This window comes from Meleagris gallopavo, chromosome 2 (genome assembly GCF_905368555.1).
Source record: "Meleagris gallopavo chromosome 2, MGAL_WU_HG_1.1, whole genome shotgun sequence".
Taxonomy (NCBI): Eukaryota; Metazoa; Chordata; class Aves; order Galliformes; family Phasianidae; genus Meleagris; species Meleagris gallopavo.
The window spans coordinates 29,062,726-29,090,667 of NC_139405.1; the positions used below are offsets into that span (position 1 = coordinate 29,062,726).

General features: G+C 37.4%; 1 protein-coding gene and 1 long non-coding RNA gene across 3 annotated transcripts in view; one reads left to right on the forward strand and one right to left on the reverse strand.

Annotated features, from left to right (window-relative positions):
* Window positions 1-16,166, forward strand: part of LOC146544916 (uncharacterized) — a 51,513-nt gene extending 35,347 nt beyond the window's left edge. Inside the window, exons 3-4 of the long non-coding RNA XR_014882052.1 lie at window positions 2,818-4,714; window positions 9,162-16,166. This is a non-coding gene — a long non-coding RNA (uncharacterized LOC146544916). The remainder of the gene's footprint in view (window positions 1-2,817; window positions 4,715-9,161) is intronic.
* Window positions 1-27,942, reverse strand: part of ZFAND3 (zinc finger AN1-type containing 3) — a 131,134-nt gene that overhangs the window by 15,093 nt on the left and 88,099 nt on the right. For both annotated transcript variants that reach the window (XM_085219435.1, XM_003203931.5), the window contains 3 exons: window positions 27,443-27,622; window positions 17,527-17,592; window positions 3,728-3,898 (listed from right to left, as the gene is read on the reverse strand). In XM_085219435.1, the coding sequence (XP_085075561.1) occupies window positions 3,728-3,898; window positions 17,527-17,592; window positions 27,443-27,622 (417 nt within the window). The remainder of the gene's footprint in view (window positions 1-3,727; window positions 3,899-17,526; window positions 17,593-27,442; window positions 27,623-27,942) is intronic.

Here is a 27,942-nt window from a genome sequence, read left to right on the forward strand (position 1 = left end):
TGATTTTCTGTGTCGGTAAGCTGCAGCTGCAGCAATCACTTCACTATTAAACATGTTAGAATTAGAAACCATTTTAGAAAGCAATCTTATCCACTTTGATCACATTCTGCTGAGACATTTCACCAACTTCTAATAGAACTTCAATATGGAATGTATTCAGGTTGCATTAAAGTCACATTCAGTGCCATCTCTGACAATCCTGGCACATCTCATACTGCAAAGATTCATACAGGCTCCCAAAACCACTCACAAGAACAACAGATATTCCTTATCAGAGATGCACACGGTCATATCAGCAGCATCTCTCTAAGGCTACCAGAAGACAGATGCACTTACTTTCCAGGGCGCATTATCTTGGCCAACTCATTGACTGCAAGAAGACAAAACTAAAACCAGTTCTGCATGGGTGGTGTCTGACTTACAGTCTGTTAGGACGCGGCCTGTAAACAGTAAATCATTCTATACAAACCCACTGGTACATTGTATTAATTTCTCTTTAATTGGTTAATTGTTGACCAGGACTGGATCTAACACGACAGATGTGAAACCCCTATAATGAGCTCCTAGAACACCCTTGTATGTCTCATGCAATTCCACCACTATTAAAGATCACTACAGACTCCCATGTTTTGGCTTTAAATAGCAAGCGATACCACAACGGGTTTCTGTTGTAAAACACTAATCCTCTGCCATGACATCAAGCAGCGTTTTCTGCTCAAATAATTTCCATGGCTCTTAATTCTACAACTCAGAATATTTTAAAAATGTGTACAGCTTTATTTAGAAGCAATATAGATCTGGAAATTAAGATAATGCCCATAAATTCATAGTGCAATCTGCAAACAGAAAAAAACTTGCTTTTCCCAAACTACATTTCCAGAAACGTGTTGGATAGCTACTGTTAGCAGCAATTTTGCTAGCTTCTAACCAAGTCTGTGATGAACACTTCCTCATCACACTGAACTGATGACTCAATTTAGCAATCAAGGATTAGATGGTTGATTTCAAACTGCTTACGCTCCCAATAGAAATGCTACAATAGAATACAAGTGTAAGAATACACTCCTTTTAGTTTCTTAATGAAAAAAATTGCCCACTAAAGCTAATATTAAATACATGCATCATCTCAATACAATCTTTATAAATGATAAGACACTGAGCCATCAAGAGCCCAACCAAAACTAGAGAATATGGCTGTCTGGAAAGCAATCCTAGTGTAACTGTCATCCAGAAACAATTCATACGGAACTGTTTTTGTTCTGGTAGTGTTGATTTAAAGGTTACTCAGTCAGAGAGACACAAAATGAGAATTCATTTTAAAATCTCTTTCTCACTGAAGCTTGCAAAGTGCATCAGCAATTAACAATTCCTATCACTTCTCCTAGTTCCCTATGTGAAAAGGCTCAGAACTCGTCTTACAAATTGCTCTTTTGAAGATCAAAGGGAAGCTGAATTTGTCTATGTGTGCTCTAGATGAGGTGGTAATTTACTGGAACTTTCAGAGAAGGCTTGGCAGCACGCTCGTTTGACAGCTCCGGGGCACAGGATTCAGGGGAGCTCTGTGACTCTTCCCTTCTGAGTTCCTTCCTTGCCTTTAATTGGCACCTCATTAGAAATTAATGAAAATGACATCCTCTGTTCTTCCTGCTCTAGGCACAGAACACTACAAAAAGGCCTATCACAATTCATAACACATTCAATTTATATAGCAATAGCTCTTAAGCATTATTTATGAGATGTGAATTTCTTGTCAGCAGTTAATAACTTGTACAAAGTGGATGCAGAATGAAAGGAGTTCTTCCAAGTATGCATGCATGAAAATAAACAAATTTTTCTACAGTTGAAAAATGTTGAGTTTGAATTTAAAGTACCCTTATTGGAACATCCTTCTCAGTAGTAAATTGTTTTTCTTCAAGGCAAAGCCTTGCAGCTCTGTCAAATCTGTCTAAAATTTCGTGTAGTGTCAAGGGAACAAGTTGAACAGTATCAGCTCTCTCTGGACAGATCTTACAAGAGATGGTAGAATCAACACTGCAGCTTCCCAAAGATCTCAGAACCAGGTGTTAAGCTTTAGGTGTATACTCTCTCTGCCACATTTTTTAAGGTTTGTGCCCAGTTGGACAGGACAAGGCAGGTCTTATTTTATAAAGATTAAAAGCAATGGATGTACTTTTAGAAGTTGCTTTCAATCTCAGTGCTCTTACCTAGCTCCAGTTTTAGAATGAAGGCAAAATTAATGATGTGACATGTAAAATAATATGTCATCTTCTAGCCAGTTCTTCCCAAACTTGCAAAACTCTCTTGCTTCCAACATTAGGGGAGATTTTTCTGCCAAAAGGTACCTGGAAACACCCTCATTCATTTGGATATGGAGTGACAGGAGTAGACAAAGGGTAGAAACTCCCTAAGTCTGAGCAGAAAGAACCATACCAAACTGTCACTGATAGTGCTGAATTTCTTCAGTTGGATAAATATATACCTTACTGGATACTTCAAAGTATCCCAACACATTATTTCCATAATAAAAATGTCATTATAGCCACTGATTTCATGTTTGGTGGCTGCAGAGATAACGTATTAAGTTCTACAGCAGTGCTCCAATATTTGAAATGAAGCCTGTCTCATGTCCAGAAGAGTATACAGCAGATACTGAAGACATAGAATTTTTTCAGTTTTCTATTATCTCATTTGTTATTACTTATTCAAAACACAGTTTGTTATTTCAGTGTTTGTAACCAGCTTAACCAATCCTTTCTTTTCTCACTGAAGCTCAGATGGAATTGCCTTCTAATACAATAAATATTCTACACATTGCAGATGGAATGTGAATTGTACCTGCCTATGCAAATCCTTTGGCAAGTGTCTCCTTGCGGAGCCATGATAAAGCAACTACAAACTCTCCAAGTGTATCAATACAAACATGGACAGAGTGAAATTGCAAGCTTTCAATACACGACTACAGGGAGAAGAGAGGAAAAAAAAAAAGCAGCAGGTAAAACCACCATGTGCATTATCATAGATTATGATAATCAGTTACCAACAATTGTTGCACGAAGGAGAGACCATCTCCTCTGGAACCCAGTCACATTTGCTATTAATACTTTGCAGATAACATGAAGCCCCACATTAGCTGCCTGCATGAGATCATCAACCTCAGCTCAGTTAGCTGAACAATACCATCAACTTTGGAAAAATCAGTTGGACACTATTCAGTGCATAATCAACAGCAATTCCCCCCTCCCTGCCCATCCCTTTAGCTGATTGTGAGAAGAAAAAACATTTTCAATTAGATGGTGTTTTTTCTTGCTTTTGTGTCATCTTATTAATAACAACCTCATCATGAAATGCAGAATGTAGTGCTGACCTATGCTTAAACTCTGTTAAAAAAAAAAAAACTTGTCATCCTTGCATATTCTCTGATGTGCTTTGTGTTTCTTCTGTCAAGTGAGCATGGCACCCTCCCACCTTACACGGACTTCTGAAGCTATATTCATTAATATCTAAGGATCTCTTCAGACAAGACAGTATATTGGGGGCATAGTTTTAAAGGGAAAATTAGACAGGCAGGAACTAATTACAACTTTTTGCCACCAGTGGAAGACATAGCTTCTGTTTAAAGTATGCCTGAAAGCTACAAAGTGCAAGTGTTCTCCATACTTCCACCTGTGACACGGATCTGAGCACCGCTGTGGTAGAAAGCCGGACGTTACTGACAGACAGTACTCACCACAGCGACATGATCCCAGTTCCTGCTGTACTAGCTCCAGTTTTGTTTGGCACTGGAAGCATCGGCGTCTACTCTTCTGTTTGGATCGACTGGTTTCTTCAGGCCTGTCATTACTGTCATCCAGTAGCCGTGGCCGTTTCACAGGAGAAGCCTCACTCTCCGACTGTGAATCTGTTGTATTCACAACAAATATTTTAGGAAAAACATTAGAACCTCCTTGCTGAGGCAACCCTCTGGGCAGACTGAAGGTATACTGCTTTCAGCTGGGGTCACCACCAGGCAGCTCGATACTTCCCATTCTATTGTATATAAACATTTTCTTAACAATCACAATCAAGTAAGAGACAAATTATCTTTGTTCTCTGTAAAAACCTCTCCCTACTGACAATACTCAGCAGAAAGCAAACTGCTTAACCTACTCCCAGCCACAGCCAGGTTGTGTACAGATGCAGAGTACGCGCCATCCAGAACAATCGCAAGCTTCATTTGTAATCTCATTTAGTTTCTCCTACGTGTCTTTGTTCTCCTTGCACAAACAAACTGAACTAGGCTTCTCCTGAAAAACAATCGAAAGTAGATTTGACCTATTTCCTCCCTGGGCAGAAGGAAGATTCTTAAGGCACAGCGTGTAAACTGCCTCTTATGACTGAAGACATTACATGAAAGCACCATACTGTGCTTCCCTCTTTCCACATGGATAACAATTTAAATGCAAATTAGTAAACACCAACAACACAAACTACGCCCAACCTGTACAAGCATGCTATCAATCCAAAGTGCTCAGCTATTTAAAAAGAATCAGTCTGAACACCATTTGCATTAACACCTTTATCTATATAATTTTCTGCTTGTTTCTGGAAAGCATACTTCACTCAGAAGATACAAATCAGTAGGTGATGCTTTAATTAAGAGCAAGTGAATCAGTGAGATGCTGGATATTCTGCTGCGGGCTGGAGTTGCCACACTGGTGCTACAGAAGAGATCAAGGTAAGTTGCTACCACTTTCCTCTTTTAATCTGCAAAAAGCCCTCTAAAAACAAGTTTCCTTACAAAGTAAAAGTACAGAAAGAGTTTACTTCAGCCAATATGGTACTTTTTTTTTCTTTAATAACAAAGAGAATTTTGTCGGGACTCTGCAATGCCCAAGTTCTATCCTTGTGGCATATCAGAGGGAGCAGACTTCATCCAACCTGCTGCTCTGCAGCCCGAATCAGGTCAGGTCAGACAGGCATCCTCTCTCCCAAGGTTGGGCATAGTTGAATCAAATCTGTATTTCTTTTAAATAGAAAAGGAGGAAACCAATCTCAAGCCTGTAAAGAATTACATTGTTCATAGCAATGTTGCAAGGAGACCAGCTGCAGAAATCCATTACTGCATTGAGTCAGTAAGACAGTGAGCAAGGAAAAATACAAGTATTAGTTCATTTAGTCCATTTTTAAAAGGACAAATAAGAAGATAATTTTATCTTTCTGGCAGGGCTCTACTCTATCAAACATCTTTTGGCCTTTATATCAAAAGTGAAATGGAAAACATGACTACTTATTGTCAGCTGTCCTGGCTTATCCCAGAAAAGTTTTTAAATACTTTTCTTAAGGCTAACTTGAATACCTTACCATAAAGTACGTTCTAGTGCAGCAGCTGAAAAGGAGTAATTCTGCAAGTAGCATTCTGCAGAGATAACTGCTATGGTCAGACCACTGCCCACATCCTTGTTATTCCAACTATTTCATCTGATCTGCTGCTTATCTGTATCAAGCCTTTCCCTGCCAAACACATAACCCAGCTGGACCAGTAACACCTGCTAGCCTCTCCAAGGCACGCTCCAGCAACTTTCCCTGCTTTCTCACATGCAGTAGAAATTAAGCCACTTTTCTTACCCATGTTTCAAATCTTGTCTCAGCATTTATACAGCAGCTGGATTCTAATATCACAGCCGTTATAAATATGCAACCTGCCTCACTTAGTTCTTCTTTCTTTCTGTCATATCTCTAAGATATGCTGAAAATGTGCTTGGTTTTTCAATACAGACAAACTCCCCACTTCTCACATTTCACAGAAAAGTGAACAGCTTCCTGCACCGTACACAGATGATAAGTTTTTATTAAGCTGCAATAATTCTATTTGATGTGTGTCTCAATACAGCTTTTTTCATCAGTGTTGTAGATTACAACTTACACCTTACAAAATATATCTACGAGGACTAAGCTAACATTCAGTATGCAATTATTCCATCCCTGCATGCCTGGCTGTGCAGGAACATTGACAATGAAAAGTAGAGTCTAATAAATTGACACATTCATGGAACAAGTCGTCCTGCCTTAAATAAAATCTCTGCAGATGATGATCTCAGAGAGACGTCCTCAGACCAGACTGCAGATCCCAGCTCTCACTCCCAGGCAACCACCCTATCACACATGCACTGATTTTCACAGCGCCCAGAGGAGTAGGCCAGCCTTCGCTACAATAGGGTGCACCCAGCAACACACACCTTGTACACTCTCACTGCACTGATGTAGAGTTCAGTACAAGTCTGTTACAGCCCATCTCCTTGCCGAGGATGGGGAACTACACAGTTTGCAATTATTCATTACTCAGAGACACAGATTGGCTGCTATTATGAAATAGCCGCCTCCCACACACCTCAGCTTTTGGAAACACAAGCCATTCTGCTGCTTCTCAAAAGCATATTTTGTGTCCTACAAGGAAAACAGTGTTTATTCTTAAGTCCAAATAAGGAATCCAGTGTCTACTCAGTTCATGAAGCCACATGCCTTAGTGAGAAAAACAGCTACTCCAAGTCAGGCTAGTAGTAATTTAATTAAACATTCAATTATACATTTCCTATTAATTGGGAATGGCTAACTGAATAAGAACATAAGTTGACTAATAGGATAGAAATGAAAGTTACATACCTAATTTTTTAAGCTCGTATCTTTTTGCCATAACTTAAACAGTGTTAACACTGTTACTTACTGTTACACTGTAACTTAGCCTAACTGGGAGAGACAGTTCCAGCTATCCCATTACTGCCTCCAAAATACCCTGAGCACACAAGCTCAAGCTAATAGTTGTTACAATAAGGACCAATAGTACACGTGCTTACATCTTCTCAGAGGTAGGTACAAGGAGTGGGGAGAAAGCACAGACGAGAAATCTGAGGGTAAACTCTCAGCATAAACTATTTAACTATCAAAAATGGCTAGCCAGGAGTCTCACTGTTACAGCTTGCCTTAGAAGGATGAACTGTGCAACAAGAATTACTTCTTTCTAGAATGAGATGAGAAACTGCACAAAGATCTCTCAGCTAGTTAACTCTACTGTTGTTAATGAGGATTCTCCTAATTTAGATCTAAAGGTGCAGGTTCTTCTAATTGTGGCATCTTATCAAGCTCCCATTTGAAATGAGAGAATGAAGCAATGCAGCAGAGCAGGATTTAAGCAGGAGGCTTGACTGAAACAAATACTGCTCGTAGAAATTCTGTTGCGCCTCAGACAGAAACTCACATTTGCTCCTCACTGTCACTGTACTTGTCTTCATTACTCTTTCTCCCCTCAATACTTTCCAAATAAATTGTGTTAAGACTGTCAGAGTCCAATCCCAGTCTCTCTCAATCTCTTGTCATGAACGTGCAGACTGGCATCCGCATGGCTTCACTAACAATCATGGTGGCTCTTTCATGGCATTTTGGGAAGCAGGTGGGGAGCTGTAAACCCAGCAGAGATGATGTGTGCTGAGAAAAAAATAACAGGAGGAAGAAGGGATGGGAGACTTGTACGGAAAGAAGCAGCCCTCCTCTGTTGCTGCCTGCTTCAAGAATGAGATGAATCCGTTTAATCTCTGGTTTGATGACAGCTTTTGAGGCACTCAATCAGTTTTTTTTTCTTTTTCATAAAGAACTCATCCCACTGACAGACTGACATTTACGATCTCAACTGCCTGTCCAAACACCAGTAACAGCAATAATTAATGAACCCTCAAACTTCACTGCCATCTACTCCAAAACCATTTTAAAAGCAGCATGAGCTGCTAAAATCTCTGTCCATAAAGAGCCTCACACAGGTACAGACAGTAACTACGTAACAAGGATTAACTCCAGTTTGAGCAATGCTCTGTCACCAGCTTCTAGGGTTGTTTCCCCCATTTTTCCTCATTATTCCATTTTTAGATGAGAGACTACTTAATTCCCTGGCACGTTGACTACGCATTATAAACATCTAGAGGAAGCTGCTTCTTTACAAATCTTTCCTATTACATTTACCAGAATCATTATTTAAAATCATCTCCTCTACTTCAACTGAGCCTAAAATTAACACAGTTATACCGTAGTTATATGCTTGTTGACTACTAATAAAGAGTGAAAAGTTCAGGATTAACATCTTAGAAGCCGAGTTTGACAGCTAGGACTACAATTCTTCCCTGCTGCTGTTCAATGCTGCAAAAACCTTTATTTTCAAACTCTGCTATCTGCATTGAGATGAGAATCTTATTCCCAAGTGCAATCAGGACTGCACGTTAAGACTGTCAGAAACCTGAGTGCACACCTCTCTGGAAGCACTTAAATTTATTTTGGAAATCCACTTCAGATTTTCTTAAAACACAACAGATAGATGTCTCAAAGTCTTACACAAAGCCTTCGGTAACAATTAACCACACAATCTCTTTTCTACTATCACTGCAGCGTTCTTAGCATCACCATTTCATTCATTCATTTCCCCTCTCCATATAGTTTTAAAGTGATGGGGATGCAGTAAAGCTCATTGTTGAGAGGCTACTGAAATAGCCCCTACAAAAGTCAAGTCCTGTCAGCCCCTTCTTTGCTTCAGAAACCTCCTAATGAAATCACCACAGTAACCCCAAGAAGCTGTGTTACAGAAATGATTTCCATACCAATTCACAAAACCACAGCAGTTGTTTCCTGCGGCTCTTGTAAGTAAAAACAAAAATGCACAAATTGTAGCCTAGTTGTTTGGGATACACATGATGGGAAGAGTTACTCTAAGATATTCCAAATGTGAAACATCACAAGTGTGCCAGTAAAACTCACCACCTTCCCTATGCCAATCTATTACCATTTGCATACACTTTCAGGAATGTGGGCACCTGAACAATTTTATTAGATATTTAATTTACACATTAGAAAACACTTTTTAATATATATATTTTTACTTTTATTATTATTATTATTTACTTTTTTTAAACTGTAGGTGAGGTCCAGCACTAAGACAAATTGCCCAGAGAGGTTGTGAGGCTCCATCCTGAGGGTACCCAAAATCTGACTGGATAAGATCATCTCCATAGGCCCCTCCCACCCTCTGCTATTCTGTGATGATATGATTTCTAGATGGGAGAATGCATCTATATATATAAAATATATATTGCACCAATATATAAGCACTAACTCCTTCTTACCTCTCTTACATTTCCTCCTCTAAGCCTGTATTGCTGGTACCATCATCAGTCAAAAGGAAGCATGCTGTACTGCAGTGTAACTTAATGAGGCCATTAACTGCCATCTCTAATGAAACGGAAGAGGCTCATCCAGTGCCAGCAACATAAATGAATGAAATGCAAGTTGAAAATAGTACGACTAACAGGGAGCTACACAGGATACTGAATGCATTTTATGTAAGTTATAATTAGAGTGTGAAAATGCATATTATCCTTTCCTGTCAAGAAATTTCATAATTGCTAAATTAAGCAAATAGTGAACTAGTTTTCATCTTGTATGTAGGCTTCAGTACTATGTCTGTTTCATGGTTAAATTCTTGCATTACTCCCTTCCTCATACATCTTTGATGTCAGTATGTCTTCACTTAATGGAAATATTAATTTATTTCTTAAACATTTTTACTTATGCACCAATTCAAACAAGAATGTATTTAAATGTGCTCAGGCACTCGTACTGTCCAGTTCCTTGTTTGTTTAAAAGCTGAGACCAGAAAGGGTCATTCCCTGAGTCACATCAAAGCGTGATGCCTCTACACTTCTGGAGCCCTCAACAACTGATTGGCTTGCAAAGGCAGAGGAAGCTGGCCAGTGCTGCTGAGCTGTCAGCCTAGTGCTTGCTGCCCATCTCTTGTTGGGTGCATGAAAAGCTGAATGAAATATTTGTATTTTATCCGTTTTAGAAAATATACCTTAGCAACTTTGGGTTAGAGTTGGGGGAAGGACACAGGCAGATTCAGTTCAACTCTGAATCACAACAACAGGATTATTAAGTGAAGGAACAATGCACAAATATTGAGAGCAAAGTGGAAAAACAGAACCACAAAAAGGAAGGAAAAAGCCACAACACAGGAATATGTATGATGAAAGAAGCACGAAGGTAAATGCAAACATCTCTGCCATTCCACAGCACCTGAAGACTGCGCACTATATTCAAATATACATACATGCATATATGAATACATCCATGCAAACATGTACAAATAGATACTGGATCAGGTAGAAATGGGAAATTCAAAAGCATTCACCCACATCATAGCTTTTGTTTTTGCTGGCTTTAATTGAGAGCCCTCTTACTCTCTGTGGAGCTCTCTAAAATTGGATTAACATTAATAGATAATGCTATAAATACTGCAGATTTGCTACTCAATTCCAGACTGTGTAAGTAAGCAGCACTGCTCTGCTTCAAAATCCTAGTAGTATACTCCAACTATGTCCTCATCAATCAAATGGTACACAGTATTCAGGAAGGCAATTCTTCAAACGAACAGCCCAGAAACTAGTTCTATATAAAAACTCCTTGCTCTGTTATTTTTCATTCACAAGCACACCCTTCCCCCATCGGCATAACGAGGGTTTTCCAAGGCTAAAACACAGATTCAGAAGAGGAATTGTAAAGAGCTCCTGCCTGCCAGCTGTGAAAAAAATACGTATTTCTAATATTTATCTTTCAAAAAACTTGTCATTTACTGTAGAACCCGAGTGATGCCATTAGCAACAGAAACTTTACAATGAGAGACTATCGTTCCAACGTCTGGATCTGATTAATGTTTAGAGAAATACCTAAGAGCTCTTATGTTTTGACTAAGAAAAAAAAAATACCCGATGAATTAAATGCGGGTTCTGAAATGTACAGCTAATCTATTTCCAAAATCATTCTCAATTCAAGTATTTTACATAAAGCTTAAAGATCAGTTTATATTTTGATTGTGTTAGTTTCTTCGAGCAATTTCATGGGAAAAACGCAACCCGTCCTGGCATAGAGTACAATTTCTGCAGACCTTCTTGCTGACTGCAAGATACCAGAACTCAGGCTGTTTTAGTGGAAAGCTCTTACTGTTACGAGAGGGGATATTTAGGAAGCATCTCAACTAACTTGAGCTGAAGACCACATGTCCACTAGGGAAGTAGAATAGAATGCAGAAAATAAGATGCAACAGTATGTACACTGCCTTCTGTATTACATCTAGTTTGTTTTCAACCTTCTTTTGTTCCAAATTATTGGTCTCATTAGTTACTTCGTGAAGTTTATTTCATGGATAATTACTTGGAAATGAAATAGGAAAAAAGTAACTTCTTTGCATAACAATCACTTAACAGAATTTTAAGGAAATTATCTTTTTTTTTCCCCTGTTCATGCTCAGCACCCTTCGAAGAGACTCTAAAATTATTTCTATGTATTTTTATTTTTTGGAGTCACTGAGCCTGGAGGTGTTCAAGGAACTTTTGGATTTTGTGTTGAGGGACATGGTTTATTGAGTACTATTGGTGATAGGTGGATGGTTGGACTGGATGATCTTGAAGGTCTTTTCCAGCCTTGGTGATTCTGTGAGGTCCTCCTGACACTTAACTTTAAATAGAAAATAGGAAACACTTATACTGAAGCTCTCTGACGCTCACTGAAATTGTCAGTAAATATGAGTGGCTGTGCATTTTTAAATCTATTTGAGGATAAATAATTAAAACTAAACTGGTTCAACGAGCCTCCAGTGCAATAAAATGCCAAAGTAAAAAAGATAAAAGCTATATTTCTCATTTGCTAAAGTCCATCATTAACAAAGTCATCTTCCTGATCCGAACAGGTCAGGATGTTGGATTTGTGAACTTCAGTATTTGACTGGATGAACTGACAAGGTGGGACAGATCCCAAATAGCTGTGACAGTGGCCAGGTGACCTTTTAGTCACTTCCCCATTAAAAAAAAAGTATTGTTTTTAAATTCTAGTTCACCAAAGTGCTTTCTTCCTCTCCTCGTGGGTGAGAAAAAACTTGTTTCTCACAAGCTAAAGATACCCAACAGCCAAAATCTACTGAAATTGGTACACATTTCTGCTGCTTAAACCAGAAAGCACTGCAGAATATCCCTTTCTGCACAAAGCAGCTGAATACAGCTATGCTGATCTACCACACTACAAGGAACGTGCAACCTTTTATTTCTAAAGTTTTCCTGTTGTCATCAGAAAGTATACATCAGCAACGTATATGGGTATCATATCTGACTGTCTCACATGCACTTAAAAGCATTAACCTGTTCTGGTACAATTACCAGCAACACAATGTCATAAAATGGCAAATAATATTAAGTATATGAATTACCATATTCATCTACTGATTCTGTTCCATAACAGTGACTTTATATTTTAAGGCCTGCAGCAGCCTGTCATAAATTGCTCTGACAGACTGATTAGACAAAGGGATTATTCCCAAAGTCGGAATTATTACCTTCCACAGAGTGAAGACATGTGCTGTCCTACAGGCCACTACAACTGTCTGGATTCCTCACTTTATACACAGCACACAGGAAAACAGGAACACAAAGAACCAGCAGGTATGAAAGTTAATGTCAAAGGAATGCCTACCATGAACAGAATGAGCTTCCATCTGTCTTAGTGTACTGCAGTGTGAACATAAGCAGTTATAAATATTTCCATCCTAAAATCTTAAGAGAATTTAAAAACATCTATTTATTTTATCCCATTTATATTAAGTAGATGAGGCTTGAAACCAGTGTTTTCACATGCTGTCATGCTGCTGCACACCTTTTTGTTTCTAAATGTTGCATTTTTTTTCAATACTCCAGCAGAAAATTCCATTCAGAAGTACATGGCATAAGTGACTACCGTATGAACTATGAAGATTCTTGCAAAACTTCTCTTTAGATTAAAGGAAGTACAGGCTAAATTTCAAGGCATTTTTTCTCCATAGCCTTGTAAAGAGATGATTTAGATGTCTGGTACAGAAGTGTGCTAGACACTGTGATAGATAAAAGATCGTGACAGACCTTTCTGTGAATATTACCAATTACTGTGTGCTAACAAGCTCTTAAAAACCTTCCCAGGAACAGTTGAAGTTTTTGTAACTCATAGGCAAGGATCATCACAGCTATAGCTGACTTTCAACAAATTTTTTGATATACTGACCCCAAATTCACCTCTTCAGATTCTCCAGCCACACCAGTTATAACCCATTTAATCTAAAAACGCACGTGAGATGTTTAGTGTAAAAGACAACCATACCCATATTATTAATGAATGAGGGCATTTTTTAAAAATCGAGTAAGGTGGTACTGAGAATAAATCCTACAATTGCAGCAAATCTTTAATGTTGTTTAGTGATGCAACTATTACGATCCTTACCGTTAGATGGATTTTAATCTACAATAATTGTAACAATTTGAGAAGGCTCTTGGATAATCAATACTGGAAACTGATGTAAAGTATATGTACAGAAGCCATCAAGCTTCTTCGAACAGCAGGGGAATCGGATCTGTCTATCCAGATGCATATGGAAGCACAGAACAGACATTACAACACATCACGGAAATAGGCAATAAGATGAAACAGTAAAAACCCATCAACATACATCATCTGATCATGGTACAGTGTCATCTCCCAGCCTCTATTAGCTCTTGCTGCATCGGTGCAAGTCCCAGATACTTCATCCTGTTTATAATTGCTGATGAGCAATAATAAGGCCTCCATGCCTCAGCTCCTGTCCGTTCCACTTCAGAGCTCACCTATTAGGTTATAACTTTTATTTACAGCCTTGCTTGATGTGCTGCTCTATTAGAGTACAGCTGGAAACTGAGCAGGGGAAAGAAAAAAAAAAAAAGAGTATCTCTAATGGACACTATTATTGCCAGGGCTGTGTGATTTATAGTGCTTCTTGAAGGCTGTTCTATCATCGCTTTTCTTTTGGTGAGAGAGCTCTAAGAAGGTTGGATTTCTAACACAGTGCCCTCCAAAAGTCAAACACTGAAGAATACCTTAGAAGTCCCTTGAAACATAAGCAAAATATCTCCAAATTGTTTTAATGGTATCAACTCTCTTCACTAAGCTTTTGTACAGTCTTTACACAGGCACTTAGCACTTCAGATGAATAAAAGAAGTCTAATTAGTGGTGGACCAGGTCTTTTTGTACTTACTCAACTCATATCATATTATCATTAAAAAAAAAAAAGAGAAAGAACTAATGGCTTGTTGGAGATGCCTGTTGGTGAAAATTTGTAATATCCATACTTTCACAGCCTGTCCTTTCTGTAACTCCAAAAAGACTCTTGTGTTGATAGCCAAGGTTCAGTCTCAAAGTATTATTATAAGACATCAATAAAACAGAATCTTCAAAAAAGGACCGTGCATCTGCATGACATGCAATCTTTGAATCTTCTAGACTCAAATCTCATACTAGAAAAGACACAGAGCACACAAGATACTGTGATCTTGCACAAAACAGATACCACCACAGCCATCTAGGACAGATACACCAATAAAATGTGAGTTTGCTGCCCGTATACCTGCACAGAGTACTAAAGATGTTTTATGAGCCATAAGTGAGAAACCATGTATTTGAAAACTCCCCAACTTCAGGGATACAATCTACGAATTGACTTTATTATTACTGCACTTCAACAGTCTGCTTCTACTGGTCTCTCTACCACACAGTTTAAAATAGTTTGAGCACACTGCAACGGCTCCACTGATTTTTTCCAGTTTTCTTTAAGCTGTGTGATATTGTTATAAAATCTGGCTGCTTTGAATTGCACATAAAATCATCTTTAAGTTCCACAGCAGAAAAAGAAGAGCGACATGCTACATAGTGCTCGCTTTCACAACACAGGAACCCAATACGAATGGAATCTGGATGCCCTTCCGACTAAAGCAAGCCTCAGAGAACCTGCCATAATCATAACAATATTTAGCCATTAAGAAACAAGTCAAAACACAAGAAAAGCTGTGCATCAGGCCACGGTCCCATCTTAATTTCCTATAAAACCTTCAGACTACTGACTCTCCTAAACCTTCAAGGCACCATCCAAACTAATAACTGCAACTCTTTACTCATTCTTTTCATTATAATCCTTGTCCTATGGGCACACTTTGGAATATAAATACTTTTTACCACAGCAGTGATTCTGGCAAAGAGGAAGGAAAAAGAACAAAAGCAGACACCGCTATTTGGTGTCATAACACCATTTTTTATCTGCACAGCTCCTCCAGCACACAAGCTGACAACTGCATGAGGTAAAAACTGTTTTTTTGTAAGAGAACTTTCCCCAAGTCTTGACAGATTTATTGTTTTGATCTTTCTTCGGTGGTTACATTAAGGCTAATAAAATATGAAAGGTTTATGCCTTCCTTAATATCTTCCTGACAGGAACCTGCTTGCAACATATGTAGGTCAAATTTCTAATTTTCCATCTCAAATGCTGATATATGGCAGACTTTAGGGAAAAACTATGCTTGAAGGGAAAAAGAATCACACAGATGAATTCCACCAAAACATTCTTCCTTCAAAGTGCTCCAGAGCAGAAGAAATGTTGAATTCTTACTGAAGAGAGGTTTATATGCAATATGTGGTATTGAAATACATTGCTTGTAGTCACCTAAATAATGTCCTACGAAGGGAGACTAAATGGAACTGAATGTAGTGTGAAACATCCATCCACACAGTGTGCTTCCTGAGCCTGAAGATGAGATGCCATTTCTGACAAACATATTGTACCCAATGGTTTCCTCTCAATTCCCACATTCCTACCTAGACTCCTAAAAGCGGACTTAGAAAAGATTTTTATTTCGTTTCAAGATGGCACTGAAAAGTAGACTGAAAAGACAAGCTCTGTAGCGAAGTGTAACTCCTGGTAACAGGTTTATTAATGTAAGGGATAACAAACAAGATATGCAAATTACTGAGCATTTAATGAAGAAACAAAGGAAAATAAAGCAATATAAAGCCATTACAATTAGTTGACTGAAATTTGTGGCATCAGATTAAGATATCCTTATTTCTCATTAAACACAAAATCAAATGATTAACACATGGACATACAAGATGCCAAACACTGGCATAAACTAATAATAAGAGATCTACTGAGAAAAGTTAGCCAACCACTTAATGGATGTTTTCCAACATATCTAGTAATTTCAATGGCTTTGTTCTAAGGAGCTCTTACTGTTCCTATATGGCACTGCAAATAAAGGACTGATTTGCCTTTTTGCTAATCATATGTGCATTTGTTTTATTAATATTTGCTCAGTCCTCTGTTTTCAATTTGTATGACATCACAGAAAGCTTTTTAATTACCCTGCAATGAAAACTGGTGTTAAATTGTACAATAATTAACATACAAAGAAAATACAATTTAATAATACCATGACTGAAGCAGAGTAGTTTGCAAGGAAAATAGAAGCAAACACTTTTGCTTATTTAGGTATGCTTCCACATAAGGGAAACTCAGTCTTTATACTCTGGAGAAACTATATCCAGCACCTTCCAAAGCCAAACTTAAAAAGTTCTTGGGCAAACAATATTCACAACAATGGCACAGCTTACCATGCATCATCTGAGAGCTCTGAGCCTGCACGGTAACACAGCTTTTCTTAAATTGAATCCACTGTATACCGAACCAGTTAATAGCATGCACACATGGAATAACCATAGTTCAGCCAAATGTATGATAGTTTGAAAGACTTTTTGAAAGAATGATCTCTGAGGAAATTTATCTTACATTTCTAAAGAATTAGAGCCCTTTATCAAGACAACCCTTCCCTTCTGCATTCAATACAGCTAAATTAATATATAAATGTAAATATAGGCAATATCTATTTTGGAAGTAGACCCAGCTAGAATTCCTAGCTAGGAAGTAGACCTAGCTAGAATGTTACTACTATTTAGATGCCTTTCACTGCCTCTCCACAGGAGGTTAAGGCTTTCCACAACAGTGCTAGTGGAAAGGGTTGTATGAGCTCTCCTTAACACACTGCAAAACCAAAGTCTGAAAAATGTCTGAGCCAACACAGATAGCTTGGATGCCTGCCTGAACAAGTACTGGTATGATTCTTTATGACAGATCTGTTGCAGATGCAGCAACTTCGGCCTGGCAGTGACCTAACACATCACTAACACTAGCTCTGTGACAGATTATCTAATCTATATCCTCCACGTAGAATTAAAATCACTGTTAAGAACCCAAAGCAGGAAAAATTTAGTCTTGATTAGAGTAAACATCAGCTTTCTGTATTGCATTTTCAACCAGAAATCTCCAAACAGCTTTATATTCGATATTTCAAATTCAAAGGGGAGGATTACAAGAATAATACAGTATTTGCTACACTTAAACTAGCTACTTCTGTATTTCTGAGGCAGCCAAAGCTAACTGAAAACACACTATGTTTAATGACTTACACTTAACAGGGCTCTGCCACACAACTACTTTATATAAAACGATAGCAAATCAACAATGTTTATTTTCAATTTGGCACTCTCTAGATATAGTTACTAGCTTTGATCATTAAGCTATAATCATACAGCTACATATTATAGAAAATCCTACTCCTTAACCCCCCAGAAACACATACCTGAGTCACAAGATCTTTTGGTAGGTGTGGTTAATGAGGCATGAGCTGTACCTGTACATGGCCCACCTGCAAACAGAGAACATTTTAAGTCTCAAAATGCCATCTATATTTAACATCTAAAACCACATCAAGATTATACTTAGAAATATAAAGTAAGCTGACAAACAATTGTCTTTGGAAGAACATATGGAAGTAGTCTACTGTTCTCAGTATTTCCTTCCTAGTCAAATCCAAACGACTTCTACTGAAAGAACAGGTAAGAAGCTAAAGCAAAGAGATAAGTTGTGTTATACTTCAATATTTTAAGAGAGTTTTAAGAAAATATTGTTGTGATTGTGATTTTTCCATTGTTGACAAAGGTGCTATTTATGTTGGAAAAAAGCTAGACACTTAGCTAAACAATCTAAAACTAACACACAAGAAGAACTGAGCACTTCCTTGGTGTCAACAGAAACCCTGACACCAACTCTAGTAAGATAATGACTTTGCCTCTTATCTTGTTCTCATTATGTTTTCAAAGTGCAGCACAGGCATACATTAATAAACTCTTCCATGATTAAGTTTCTTTTGAGCTCTGGACTGTTCCCATTCATTTGGTGTCTGTTTGGTAGTAAATTACTTTCTGGCTTTTTTCTCAATACGCATCATCGCTGAAGAGTTCTCCAGAGATCTTGTTAAAATAGCAACCAATTCAGTGCATTCAGCAACTGGCAGGAATAATAAATAAAAATAAAACCTATACCGTGAAGCCAAGACAACCTGACAGTAGCATTACCACTGGTAATGACATATCATAGCTTTGATAATTGGATATTATAAACTGGATGATGCTAGTTGGACTAGATGACCTTTAAAGGTTCCCTTCTGACTCAAACGACTCTATGATTCTATGATCTAGTAGAGGTTTGGCTATCAAGACACCAATAATCAAGTTTGCATTGAATTTCTTCAGTGTAAGTAATAGCATGCTGTTAATACAGCAGAGCTGAGTACACTGGCAGGAAAAGCTTTAATCTAAGTCTTCACCTGCCAAGAAATGCTTACTCCCTTTTTTATTCCCTTCCAGTTTTTGTGGATTTTGGTAAAAACACCGTGTATTTTGGAATATGTTTTTCTCTTTTTAATTATTTTTAAATTTGACCTGGTTGTAAACTGTTTGTTTCTTTTTACTTTTTTCGAAGATGCTCTGCCTTCAAGTTTTTCTTTTATTTCGACATATTTCTCCAAGCAAAAGGCCTTGGTTAGCAATCTACACTGTAAAGCTCATGGTATCGTAGCACCATGAAAAGAAAGGAAAAGTAGGCAACAGGGAGGGAAAGACGTAAGGGAATTATTGGGGTGCATTTGATTTAACTTCAATGCATTTAAAAGCAAAGATTTCACAGTTTTTACAAGTTTTTCAGTGAAGGGTTTCCTGCTCTCCCCAAAAAATCCACCTCGTAACATACACCATTTCTTAACAGTGCAAGAGGTAATCTTTAATGTGATGGCAAGCTAAAGGCAAGCTGGCAATGGCTTGGCTTGCAAGCAAATGGCTAGACCCTGCTGGGACCGTTCTCAAAATTACCATGTCAAAATTACCAGAAAATATTTACATTTGTTTATATTTCAGCATCCAACTAAACATAAGATCTTTACTTGCCACTCTCAATATAATAAGCTAGTATCTATTCTGCACTTCCCTGTATTAGTTTTTCTTTCACTTAATCTTCTTTCATTAGGCATTATCTTCATATATCTTCAATTTGTATAGCACAGCATTAGTTTCAAGACAGAATATGTGGGGATTTGAACGCATACGTGCTTAATAATTACAGGCAAGCACAGTGCCTAATAAACAGTGAAGGCTCCCTGTCCTCTGCAGTGCTTCCTTCTGCTACTGTTTTAGTTGCATCATTAAAAATGTCATGCATAATTCAATGCTATGTAGTATGGGCTTGACTGTACAATTCTGTGTGGAAGTCATTATATTGAATCTTTTAGTATACATAACACCCAGTACAGATACCTTAATACTATTTGAAATAAAGGAGTGCATTTTTCATAGCTTTGATAAAAATTCTGCACGAGAGCAAAGCAAAGTCAGCTACAGCAGAGCACCAGTGCTTTTTGGCTATACCCAAAAGTAGCTTATGACTTTGAGCGTTTCAGGATAGATCTGTACCTTTGTTCTAAAAAATAACTTTTTCAAGGGAATTTGACACTGATACACAAAACACTTCAATGCACAGCAAAAGGCCACACGTCTAACTTCTAACACAACACCCACAGGGCTGTAGATTTATTTTTCTCAGTATAACCAAGAGATTAAAATGGAAGAAAAAAGATATCTTTCTATTCTGTATCCAACTAACAGATTAAACAGTAGCTTCTGCTCCTATTTTTTCCAGTATGTGCCTTCTGACATTTGCAACTCCTCTTCCAAACAAAAGCAGCTGCCGCCGAGCAATAATGTAGTTCTGAGAGCAGATGATTAAAAATGCAAAAATACTAAAAGCCATTGAAGAAATAATTGTGACAGTCACCGAGTCTGCAAATTCAAACACTATTAAGGAAAGACAAAACAAAATCCTTTAACCTGAACACTAACGACATAGAACGGGTTTTGTTAATGCAGCTGCTCTGTTTTTGGCTTCTCATACAACTAGCTTTCTGTTAGGTACTGTTAACAGTGCACCAAATACATCGATTGGGAAAAACAGGTTGTCAAATTACTAAGAACTGTGCAACTCAATGAATAAGCAAGCATTTAAAAACAAGCTTTCTCAGGAAAATCTCCAAAGTAGTAAGATTTTATGTATTACCTGTATTTCAACATCTCTTATTAATTATTATAGTCTATTTTGATTTATTTATCCATGTTTATATCAACCTTCAAAATGCCCTTCCACATTGCTCACCTATCCTCCTGAAAGACTAACAATTGCCAAGCAGCACCCATGCTGCAGGACATGCTCTGAGTGGGTGTAACCTGTTAAAGAACCTTCAGAATTGGGGAAGTAAAGTGAAGTGATTCAGACTTTCCCGTGCAGGAAAAGAAGCGAAGTACTAGGGCAAACTCTCCTTGAACCCACAATATTTGAGCCAGGTGTACAGTAGTTCGAGGCACAGCGCTTTGAATGGTATCCATTGACTAGAGGAAAGCTGCAGAATGGAGTGAAACCGTGCTCATGTAAGAGCACAATAACACATTGAAACAATTACAGATAATGCAAAATCTGTAAGCCAGATAATGAACAAAGATGAAAATAAAGTTAAGGAGCACGAAGCTTTGTAAGGTTTGTTCCTCTCTGAGCACATCCGAATGCTGCTTTGAGCTTACAGCACTGCTATGGCTCCTCCTCTCCAGAAAAAGACCAGCTCTGCCTATGCAACAGGCAAGAAGAGGGGATCATAAAAGAGCAGAATATTCTTGAAAGGCAGTGTTGTTACCAGGACAAGGAGAATTTTACTGCTATTTCCAATGCAGGAAGAAAACATCTTTGAAAATCTATCAAAACCAGTAATCCAGCAACGTACATTTGCTGAATCGGTAGAAATCTAATCTAATCTAATTAATCTACACAATTGAGTATGAAAACAGTCATTGATTATGAACACAAATACATAAACAAATGGGGATGTAAATCTCTAAATTCAGTCTCCAGACAGACAGGATGGTCTCTATGGAAATAAAAACAAGACATTTTAGAGCACTTCCATTACTTATCTGCTGCAGAACATGTAATTTATGTCACGTCATTACCAAGCTGATAAGAGGATTATGCCACATACAAACATATACTTTTAAAAATTATTTGTACAAACGTGCCATTATTTATTCTGTGGATTTCTATCTATGCGCAGCTTTTGCAGAAGGAATTGAAAACTGGAGTGCTTTGCTGCTTTGGTGCATTTAACAACAGAAACAAAGGAAACAGCCATGATTCAGATTCCATTTGACAGTTGTTGGGCTCCATTAGTTGCTTTTCCTCAGTTTCCCCATTTGTAAAGTAGACATGATACTTCCCTCCTTCATGGATAACATTTGAAGTGTAAAAATGTGCTTTTGAAATTGGCAGTGACATTATATTATTAGAAATACTTGTATATAACCTTGATAAGTGGGCAATTCTAAACCTGCATTTGTATTATTTGGCTGAGTTTCTGTTTCATTTTCCAAGAGGTCCTTTCACTTTAATAAATGGGACCCTAGGATGTACTGTCTACTCTGCAATGTGAAGTGACTATAAATCAGAGGGAACAATTAACAGTGGTCTTATTCTGCTGATTTTCATTATGTTTTGAAATTATCATGCCACAGGCAGGGAAGGAAGTGTTCATTTCATCATTCTGTGGGCCAGATCTTTCTAGCTTATATGTTAAGAAATGTTCTTCAGATGATACCGGGACTGTAAGGACCAGATTAAAACTCAAAGAAAGATCCTCAAATAATGCTAAAGGCAACTCTTCTACCACACATAGTACATTTTTTCTTATCAAATTTCTAACTCCCAAATGTTCTGTATTGGTACCAAATTTTAAGCAGCATTTCTCAGAAGGCAACTCCGATAGCATCCATTTCAGAACAGTTCTGTATTTTGAAGAATTGTTGTAGATCTCCAGACAAAATGTGCTTTAAAAAAAATAAAAAGCATCTTTTGTGATAAATGTTCAAGAAAACCCACGTTTAAAAAATGAAATGAAAAACTGAATTACTGTTAATTTAACATTAAGCAGTAACAAAAGGCTCTTCTTGTACAGAGTATCTTTAGGGAAAATAAAAGCTAAAAATAATCTCATAAGATGAAAAACATCTCCTACTGTTACCTAACTTAACAATAATATAAAAAAGCTGAGAGAACAGTTAGTTCTTGTGACATATAGATCCAAAGATGACTGTAACATCAAACAACAACCAGATGCATTTTCTGTAGTGGAGGTGCATGTTCTCTTTTTTCCTGATACAAGACAAAATTGAGCAGAAGAAGAAAGAATGTGTAGATCTGGTGAGTTTGTAAGGAAAATCAGAATTACTTCTCATCACCATTATCTAGCTATGACAAAGCTCTGTAGCTTTGTTAGTTACGTGAGTTTAATTGCAATATTAAATCGCGTGGGTCAAGTAGGCTAGTTTTATAGTCTAGAGCAACTTCAGCTGTTACTGCACTCTTTCAGATAGGAGGAAACACCTACTAATTGGTATCAGAAAAAACAGGTCAGCAGCAAAGCAAATTAATTTCTACAACCATCTCTAACAAGCAAGACAAAAATAAATTCTAGCTTGGCTTGTTTATATATTTAATATATTATAAAAGCAGGTACATACGTAACATTCAATCAAAGATGAGCCAGAAGAACATCCCCATAGCCAGAACTATAAAAATGACAGGACATACAAAACTGAGTTGTATGGCAATGAACAGGTCATTTCTCAAGTATTTTCAGAGCATACATAGGAAAGCTGACCTTTCTGACTCTCCTGACAAGCCCAAGCAAAATACAAAACCTGACGTAGCTTGAAGTTGTTAGAAATCTTTCACATGTTGCCAGAGAAAAGGCTATTCAACAAAGAAAAAAAAAAAAAAAAAAAAAGATGTGCTTGTTTATCCATTTTTGATGAGGTTATGTTGAAAAAAACCTGACAACTGTTGTGGTTTTTTTTTCATTATTACTACTCAGAAGACAAAAAAAAAATTATTATGTTCTTAGTACTGTAGTCTGTGTTGCTTTTTACAGTCATGCCTCAATAAGCCATGAAATTTAGACGATAAACATTCAAAAGCTGCAGCAGAAAAACAACCAATCTCTCACCTTTCTGCCAGAGATCTCTCATGGGAGCCTGCTGCATTCTGTGTGCCAGCTGTAGTGCCTCTTATGTACAAAAAGTAAATTCACCAAAATAACTTCATAATTGGTTGCAAGTCAGTGTTCGCAGCACATGCAAACGTTTAATAAAAGAAACAGTGTTTTAAAGCTTTCTTTAAACTTGTCTTGCAAATCATGTGTTTAAGCATTTGAAATAAATTGATGAAAATGCTTAAGCTCGATATGCAACAGTTCAAATCTTGGAAGCTATACAGTAACTAGAAAAAATTTACAGGCATTCAGCCCTGACAATCACATTTAGACTTCAGAAACTCAGCACACAGAGTTAAGGCGTGGACAGTGACTGTCACCCTTTCCGTGCTGAAATCCCAATGTATTTTGTGACATTTACAGCAATACCTCAGGTCTTTGTGTATCTTCTTACAAAGTCTTCACTGTAGAAATGCAGAGCATTTAACAGCTCTGAAACATCAGATATTCCTTCTGTCCTTTTTCAACTGTGGTTTTTGCTAATTTGAGGAGGCCAGGAAGAGTTAAGCACATAATTAAAATAAAATAATGTCAACTGAAGCTAAGAACTACTGAAATATCAGATCTGATCCAGCTGCCAGAATTCGAGTTGTTCACACTGACATTTCTCCTGCCACGTAACAACACGGTTAGTTTTAAACCTGCACAGTGTCAACTTTAGGTCTACTCACACACTGACAGAAAAATAATGTGACAGCCCCAGAGAAAGCAATGAAGACTTGAAACTAAGCAAAATTATTCCATATTCAGTGTGACCTTTTCCTTACCAAAATACATAAAACCTTCCTTAACAAGCCTTTTTTTTTTTTTAATCCTTCTTAAAAATGTGGGTAGTTTAAGGTGGAATAAGGGGCAGAAAGAAGCAGAAGGCCTTTCACAAATTCCTTCTTCCTCTGTTAGAAATAAACAACTCTCCCTCCCAATGAAAAAGGAAAACATTGCCGAAGTAGCCAGTTGATATGGTGACTAACACTAGAGTAACTCCTGCCTTGACTTCCTAAATGAAAAGAGCCAAAGTGAAAGATAAAGCATACATTAAAACTAAACAGAACTTCAACACACAGAAACTAATCTGCATGTAAAAAAGCAGAGGAACAACAATTAGACCGATGTAACAACCTGTTAGGAAACAGATCATTAAAATCCATGGAAATCTAGACTTAGTAAAGCAGTATCAGCATTAACACAGATAATTCCTTATCTGCAAAAACTCATTTCAGAAAACTTACTGCCACTGACAATACAATAGACAGGAAAATTTGAGATGGAAAAAGGCAACTGGAGTAGTATATATGGAAAATAAAACAAACAAAATAACCCTCGAAGACTTTTCCCCTAAAGCTCCTAATTTCCCTAAAAGCATTTAAAAATCAATCATACCAACCATGATATGCAATAAAAACCAAAACATAAGTGAGGGGGGGGGAAAAACATCCTGAAACTTGCACCACCATCTCTTGGCATAAATTCTTAATGCATTTTCGTTGACCGCAACTGTAGTACTGAGAACGGCCTTCCATGTACAAGATTCATCAGCAAAGCAGCCATTGCTCAGAACTGAGGGTTTGGGAAAAAAGTCACTGTAACCTGGACATGTATATGAGCAGCTCAGTAATTGTCACAATGACCTCCTGCAAAATTCAGTGCAAGGAACATTTCCTCTCCATCACTCACTGAGTGTTTAAAAAGGAAATGACTACTAGAAATAACAAATAAAAAAACCTACAGTCTTTCCAACACAGAATATAAATCCTACCACATGAGCTTCTATGGTTCTCTTTAGTTGTCGTAACATGAGTGGAATTTCTTAACTGCCTCAACGACCTCCTCCTATTTTGTCCAAACTCCTTACCGTGGGAACTAAACTGCTATAGCAAATGCCTGGATGTGAGATTCTCCTCAGAAGCACGACAGGGAAGAGAGAGAAATGGGGTACATCATGAGAATCCTTCCTGAGTGCTCTCATCTTTCCATTCTCTGATGGGGATTACCTTAATAACCCAATATATTGATTTCTGGTGCATTACTGCAATTCTATTCTGAACAGAACATAGCTGTACATCATCACACAGCGCTGCAAAGTATCAGTCTTTAAAGGACATAGCTACAATGAGAGCAGTGCGTGCCTTATGGAACTTGTTGAAAAATAAATATTACACAGAAAAGGATGCCCTTAAATTAAAATCAAAAAGGCATTTAAAGTTTTCGCATTCTTCATTACAGGAAAGACTCTTCCACTCTGAGACCATTACCCACCAGAAAAGCTCCATCTGTGCATAATTATTTCTGATAAATGGTATTAAGCTTCATTAAAGAGGTAGTGGAGATGTGAGAGAAGACAGAAAGAGCTCCAGCTCTAAATAAATCTCTCCACTGTATTTCACTTACAATCACCCCAGCAGGAAGTCATAAAGAATTTTTTATAGGTAATATTTTCAAATGCTCTGCAGGCCGTACTGCCTAATATCCATCACCTTGAGTGTATGTTCACAAGCACACAACGATCCAGGGTGAAGGACATGATTTAATTTTCCTCCCTTCTTTCCCTCTCTGTAATCACCTTCCCACATACCCCCAAGTGCTTCTCAGCCACAAGAGAAACATTTTAACACAATTTAATTCATCACTGAACACAATTCATGAAACCTGACCCAATAAGCACCAGAAAAGCACCCTATAATGCCGGATAGTAGATCTCTGCTAATAAGCCAGCAGAGGTGCTGAATCCCACTGTCCTGCGAATGCCCAAATGCGATGCTACAGCACAACATTTCACTGGAAGGGTATTTTAAAGCTTTGTTTTTTGTTTTTACATGATACTGCAGGTTTCCCCTGGACAAATGCTGGACAGAAGGAAGAGATGGGTGTTCTGCAGCCACTGGGTGTGTGAAGGAGCGACAAGTTACACAGCAAGTTTACCCTTATTTCTGATATCAGGAGGTTCAAGCATAAACAATAGGAAGTACCTATTACTTCTTGCTGTATTTCTGAAAATATTCCCATATATAGGTAGAAAAGTTCATTTTAAATTAAGCATTTTATTTTAATCTAATAAATTACTACAATCCCACAGCAGCAATTACTGCTTTGTCCATAGCTGTTCTGAATAAATAAGAAGAACATAAATGCAAGGTCTAACTACCTGTAAAAAGAGTAAATACTTTTGAAACTCAGTAAAAATCAGCCTATGTAAACATTGAACATAACTGAAAGCAATCGTGCTGTATCAAAGCTCTCTCAATCCTTGTGCTTTTTCGGTATCCTTATTTTCAGCAGAAAAATAAGTGCAGCTCTAGGAGATTCTTCATCAAAAATGAGTGTGTTTTTCTTACAGCATGTACATCAGTCTACTACATAAGATGCATAGGTGAACACAGCTCAAGAGGGACTCTCTCTAGGCAGAACCTTCTAAAATAAAGCTACGGTTTGAGCAACATGAAACTATAAATTATTCATTTAAGCTTAACTTAAAGAATGCAGATTTCTAAACTCAATATACAGATACAGTGTGAACTTGTAAAGAGGTTTAGAGTGAAGCTCTTTATCACAATACACTTCTACTAATTTTAAATTCTTTAGCCTAGCTTAAGGAAAAAAATTTGCCTAACATTTCAAGAGAGTGTGTGAAAGAAAGAGGCAGGTTAACATGTGAAGCTTTGTTTATCTAAGTGAGCTAGCAGGAATTTAAACAAATATGCATTACAGACAATACTACATGCAACTGTAATGATTAAAAATCAAATAAGTATATATATTAACTTACTATCAATTGAGAAAAATTCTCAAAATAGAAGTGCCTCAATACTTATATAATTAAATTATTTAAACAATAAAATTAAATGATTAAATTGCATGCTGCATTTCAGACAGCTATAAAGTTAACCAGAAACTCCTGTGACTCTTTTTCCTTTGCTCTTTGGTTAAAATCATCAATTTTCATTTCCTGAGTAACTTCTACTGTTTACCATCAAAAAGCAGACCTCCTTTACTTCCAAAAAGAAGTCAGTAGAACATAACATTGCGAACAAAGAGAAACGTATTTGTTTCATTTGCTCTCACTTAGGACTTGTGCACTTACATTCCTCTTTGCTCGGTGAAGTTACATTCAGTTCTGTCAAAAGTTGCTGGTTGGAGTTAGCGGCCTGCGTGGTTAGAGAGGTATTGCTGTTGTCACTGTTTGTTTCTCCAGAGAACAAATCTGACTGGCTGTTGCTTGTGCTGGGAGTTGAGTCATCATCTGGCTGCTTCTTCTGGAAATCTGTCAAAACCAAGGTTCCATAAGTCATCTCATTTGCTTAATTGAATATGTTTTATTCAAATACCAGAATAACAAAAATCACCCCCAAATACTGGCAAAGGTATCATCATTCTGACTGTTCCTAATCTCAAACACCACAAACACTGCAATGTCTGTTTTTTTGTGTGAAATTGTGCACTAGGTTATCTGAAAGAGAAAATTCTTTGTTAATGTTTACAGCTTCCATTAAAATAAGTAGACATTTCTTAGTGTGGGAAAAGCCATAATTTTTAATTTTCCAGTTCGTCATATTTGCCTTTAGTATTAAATGCAGTTATTTA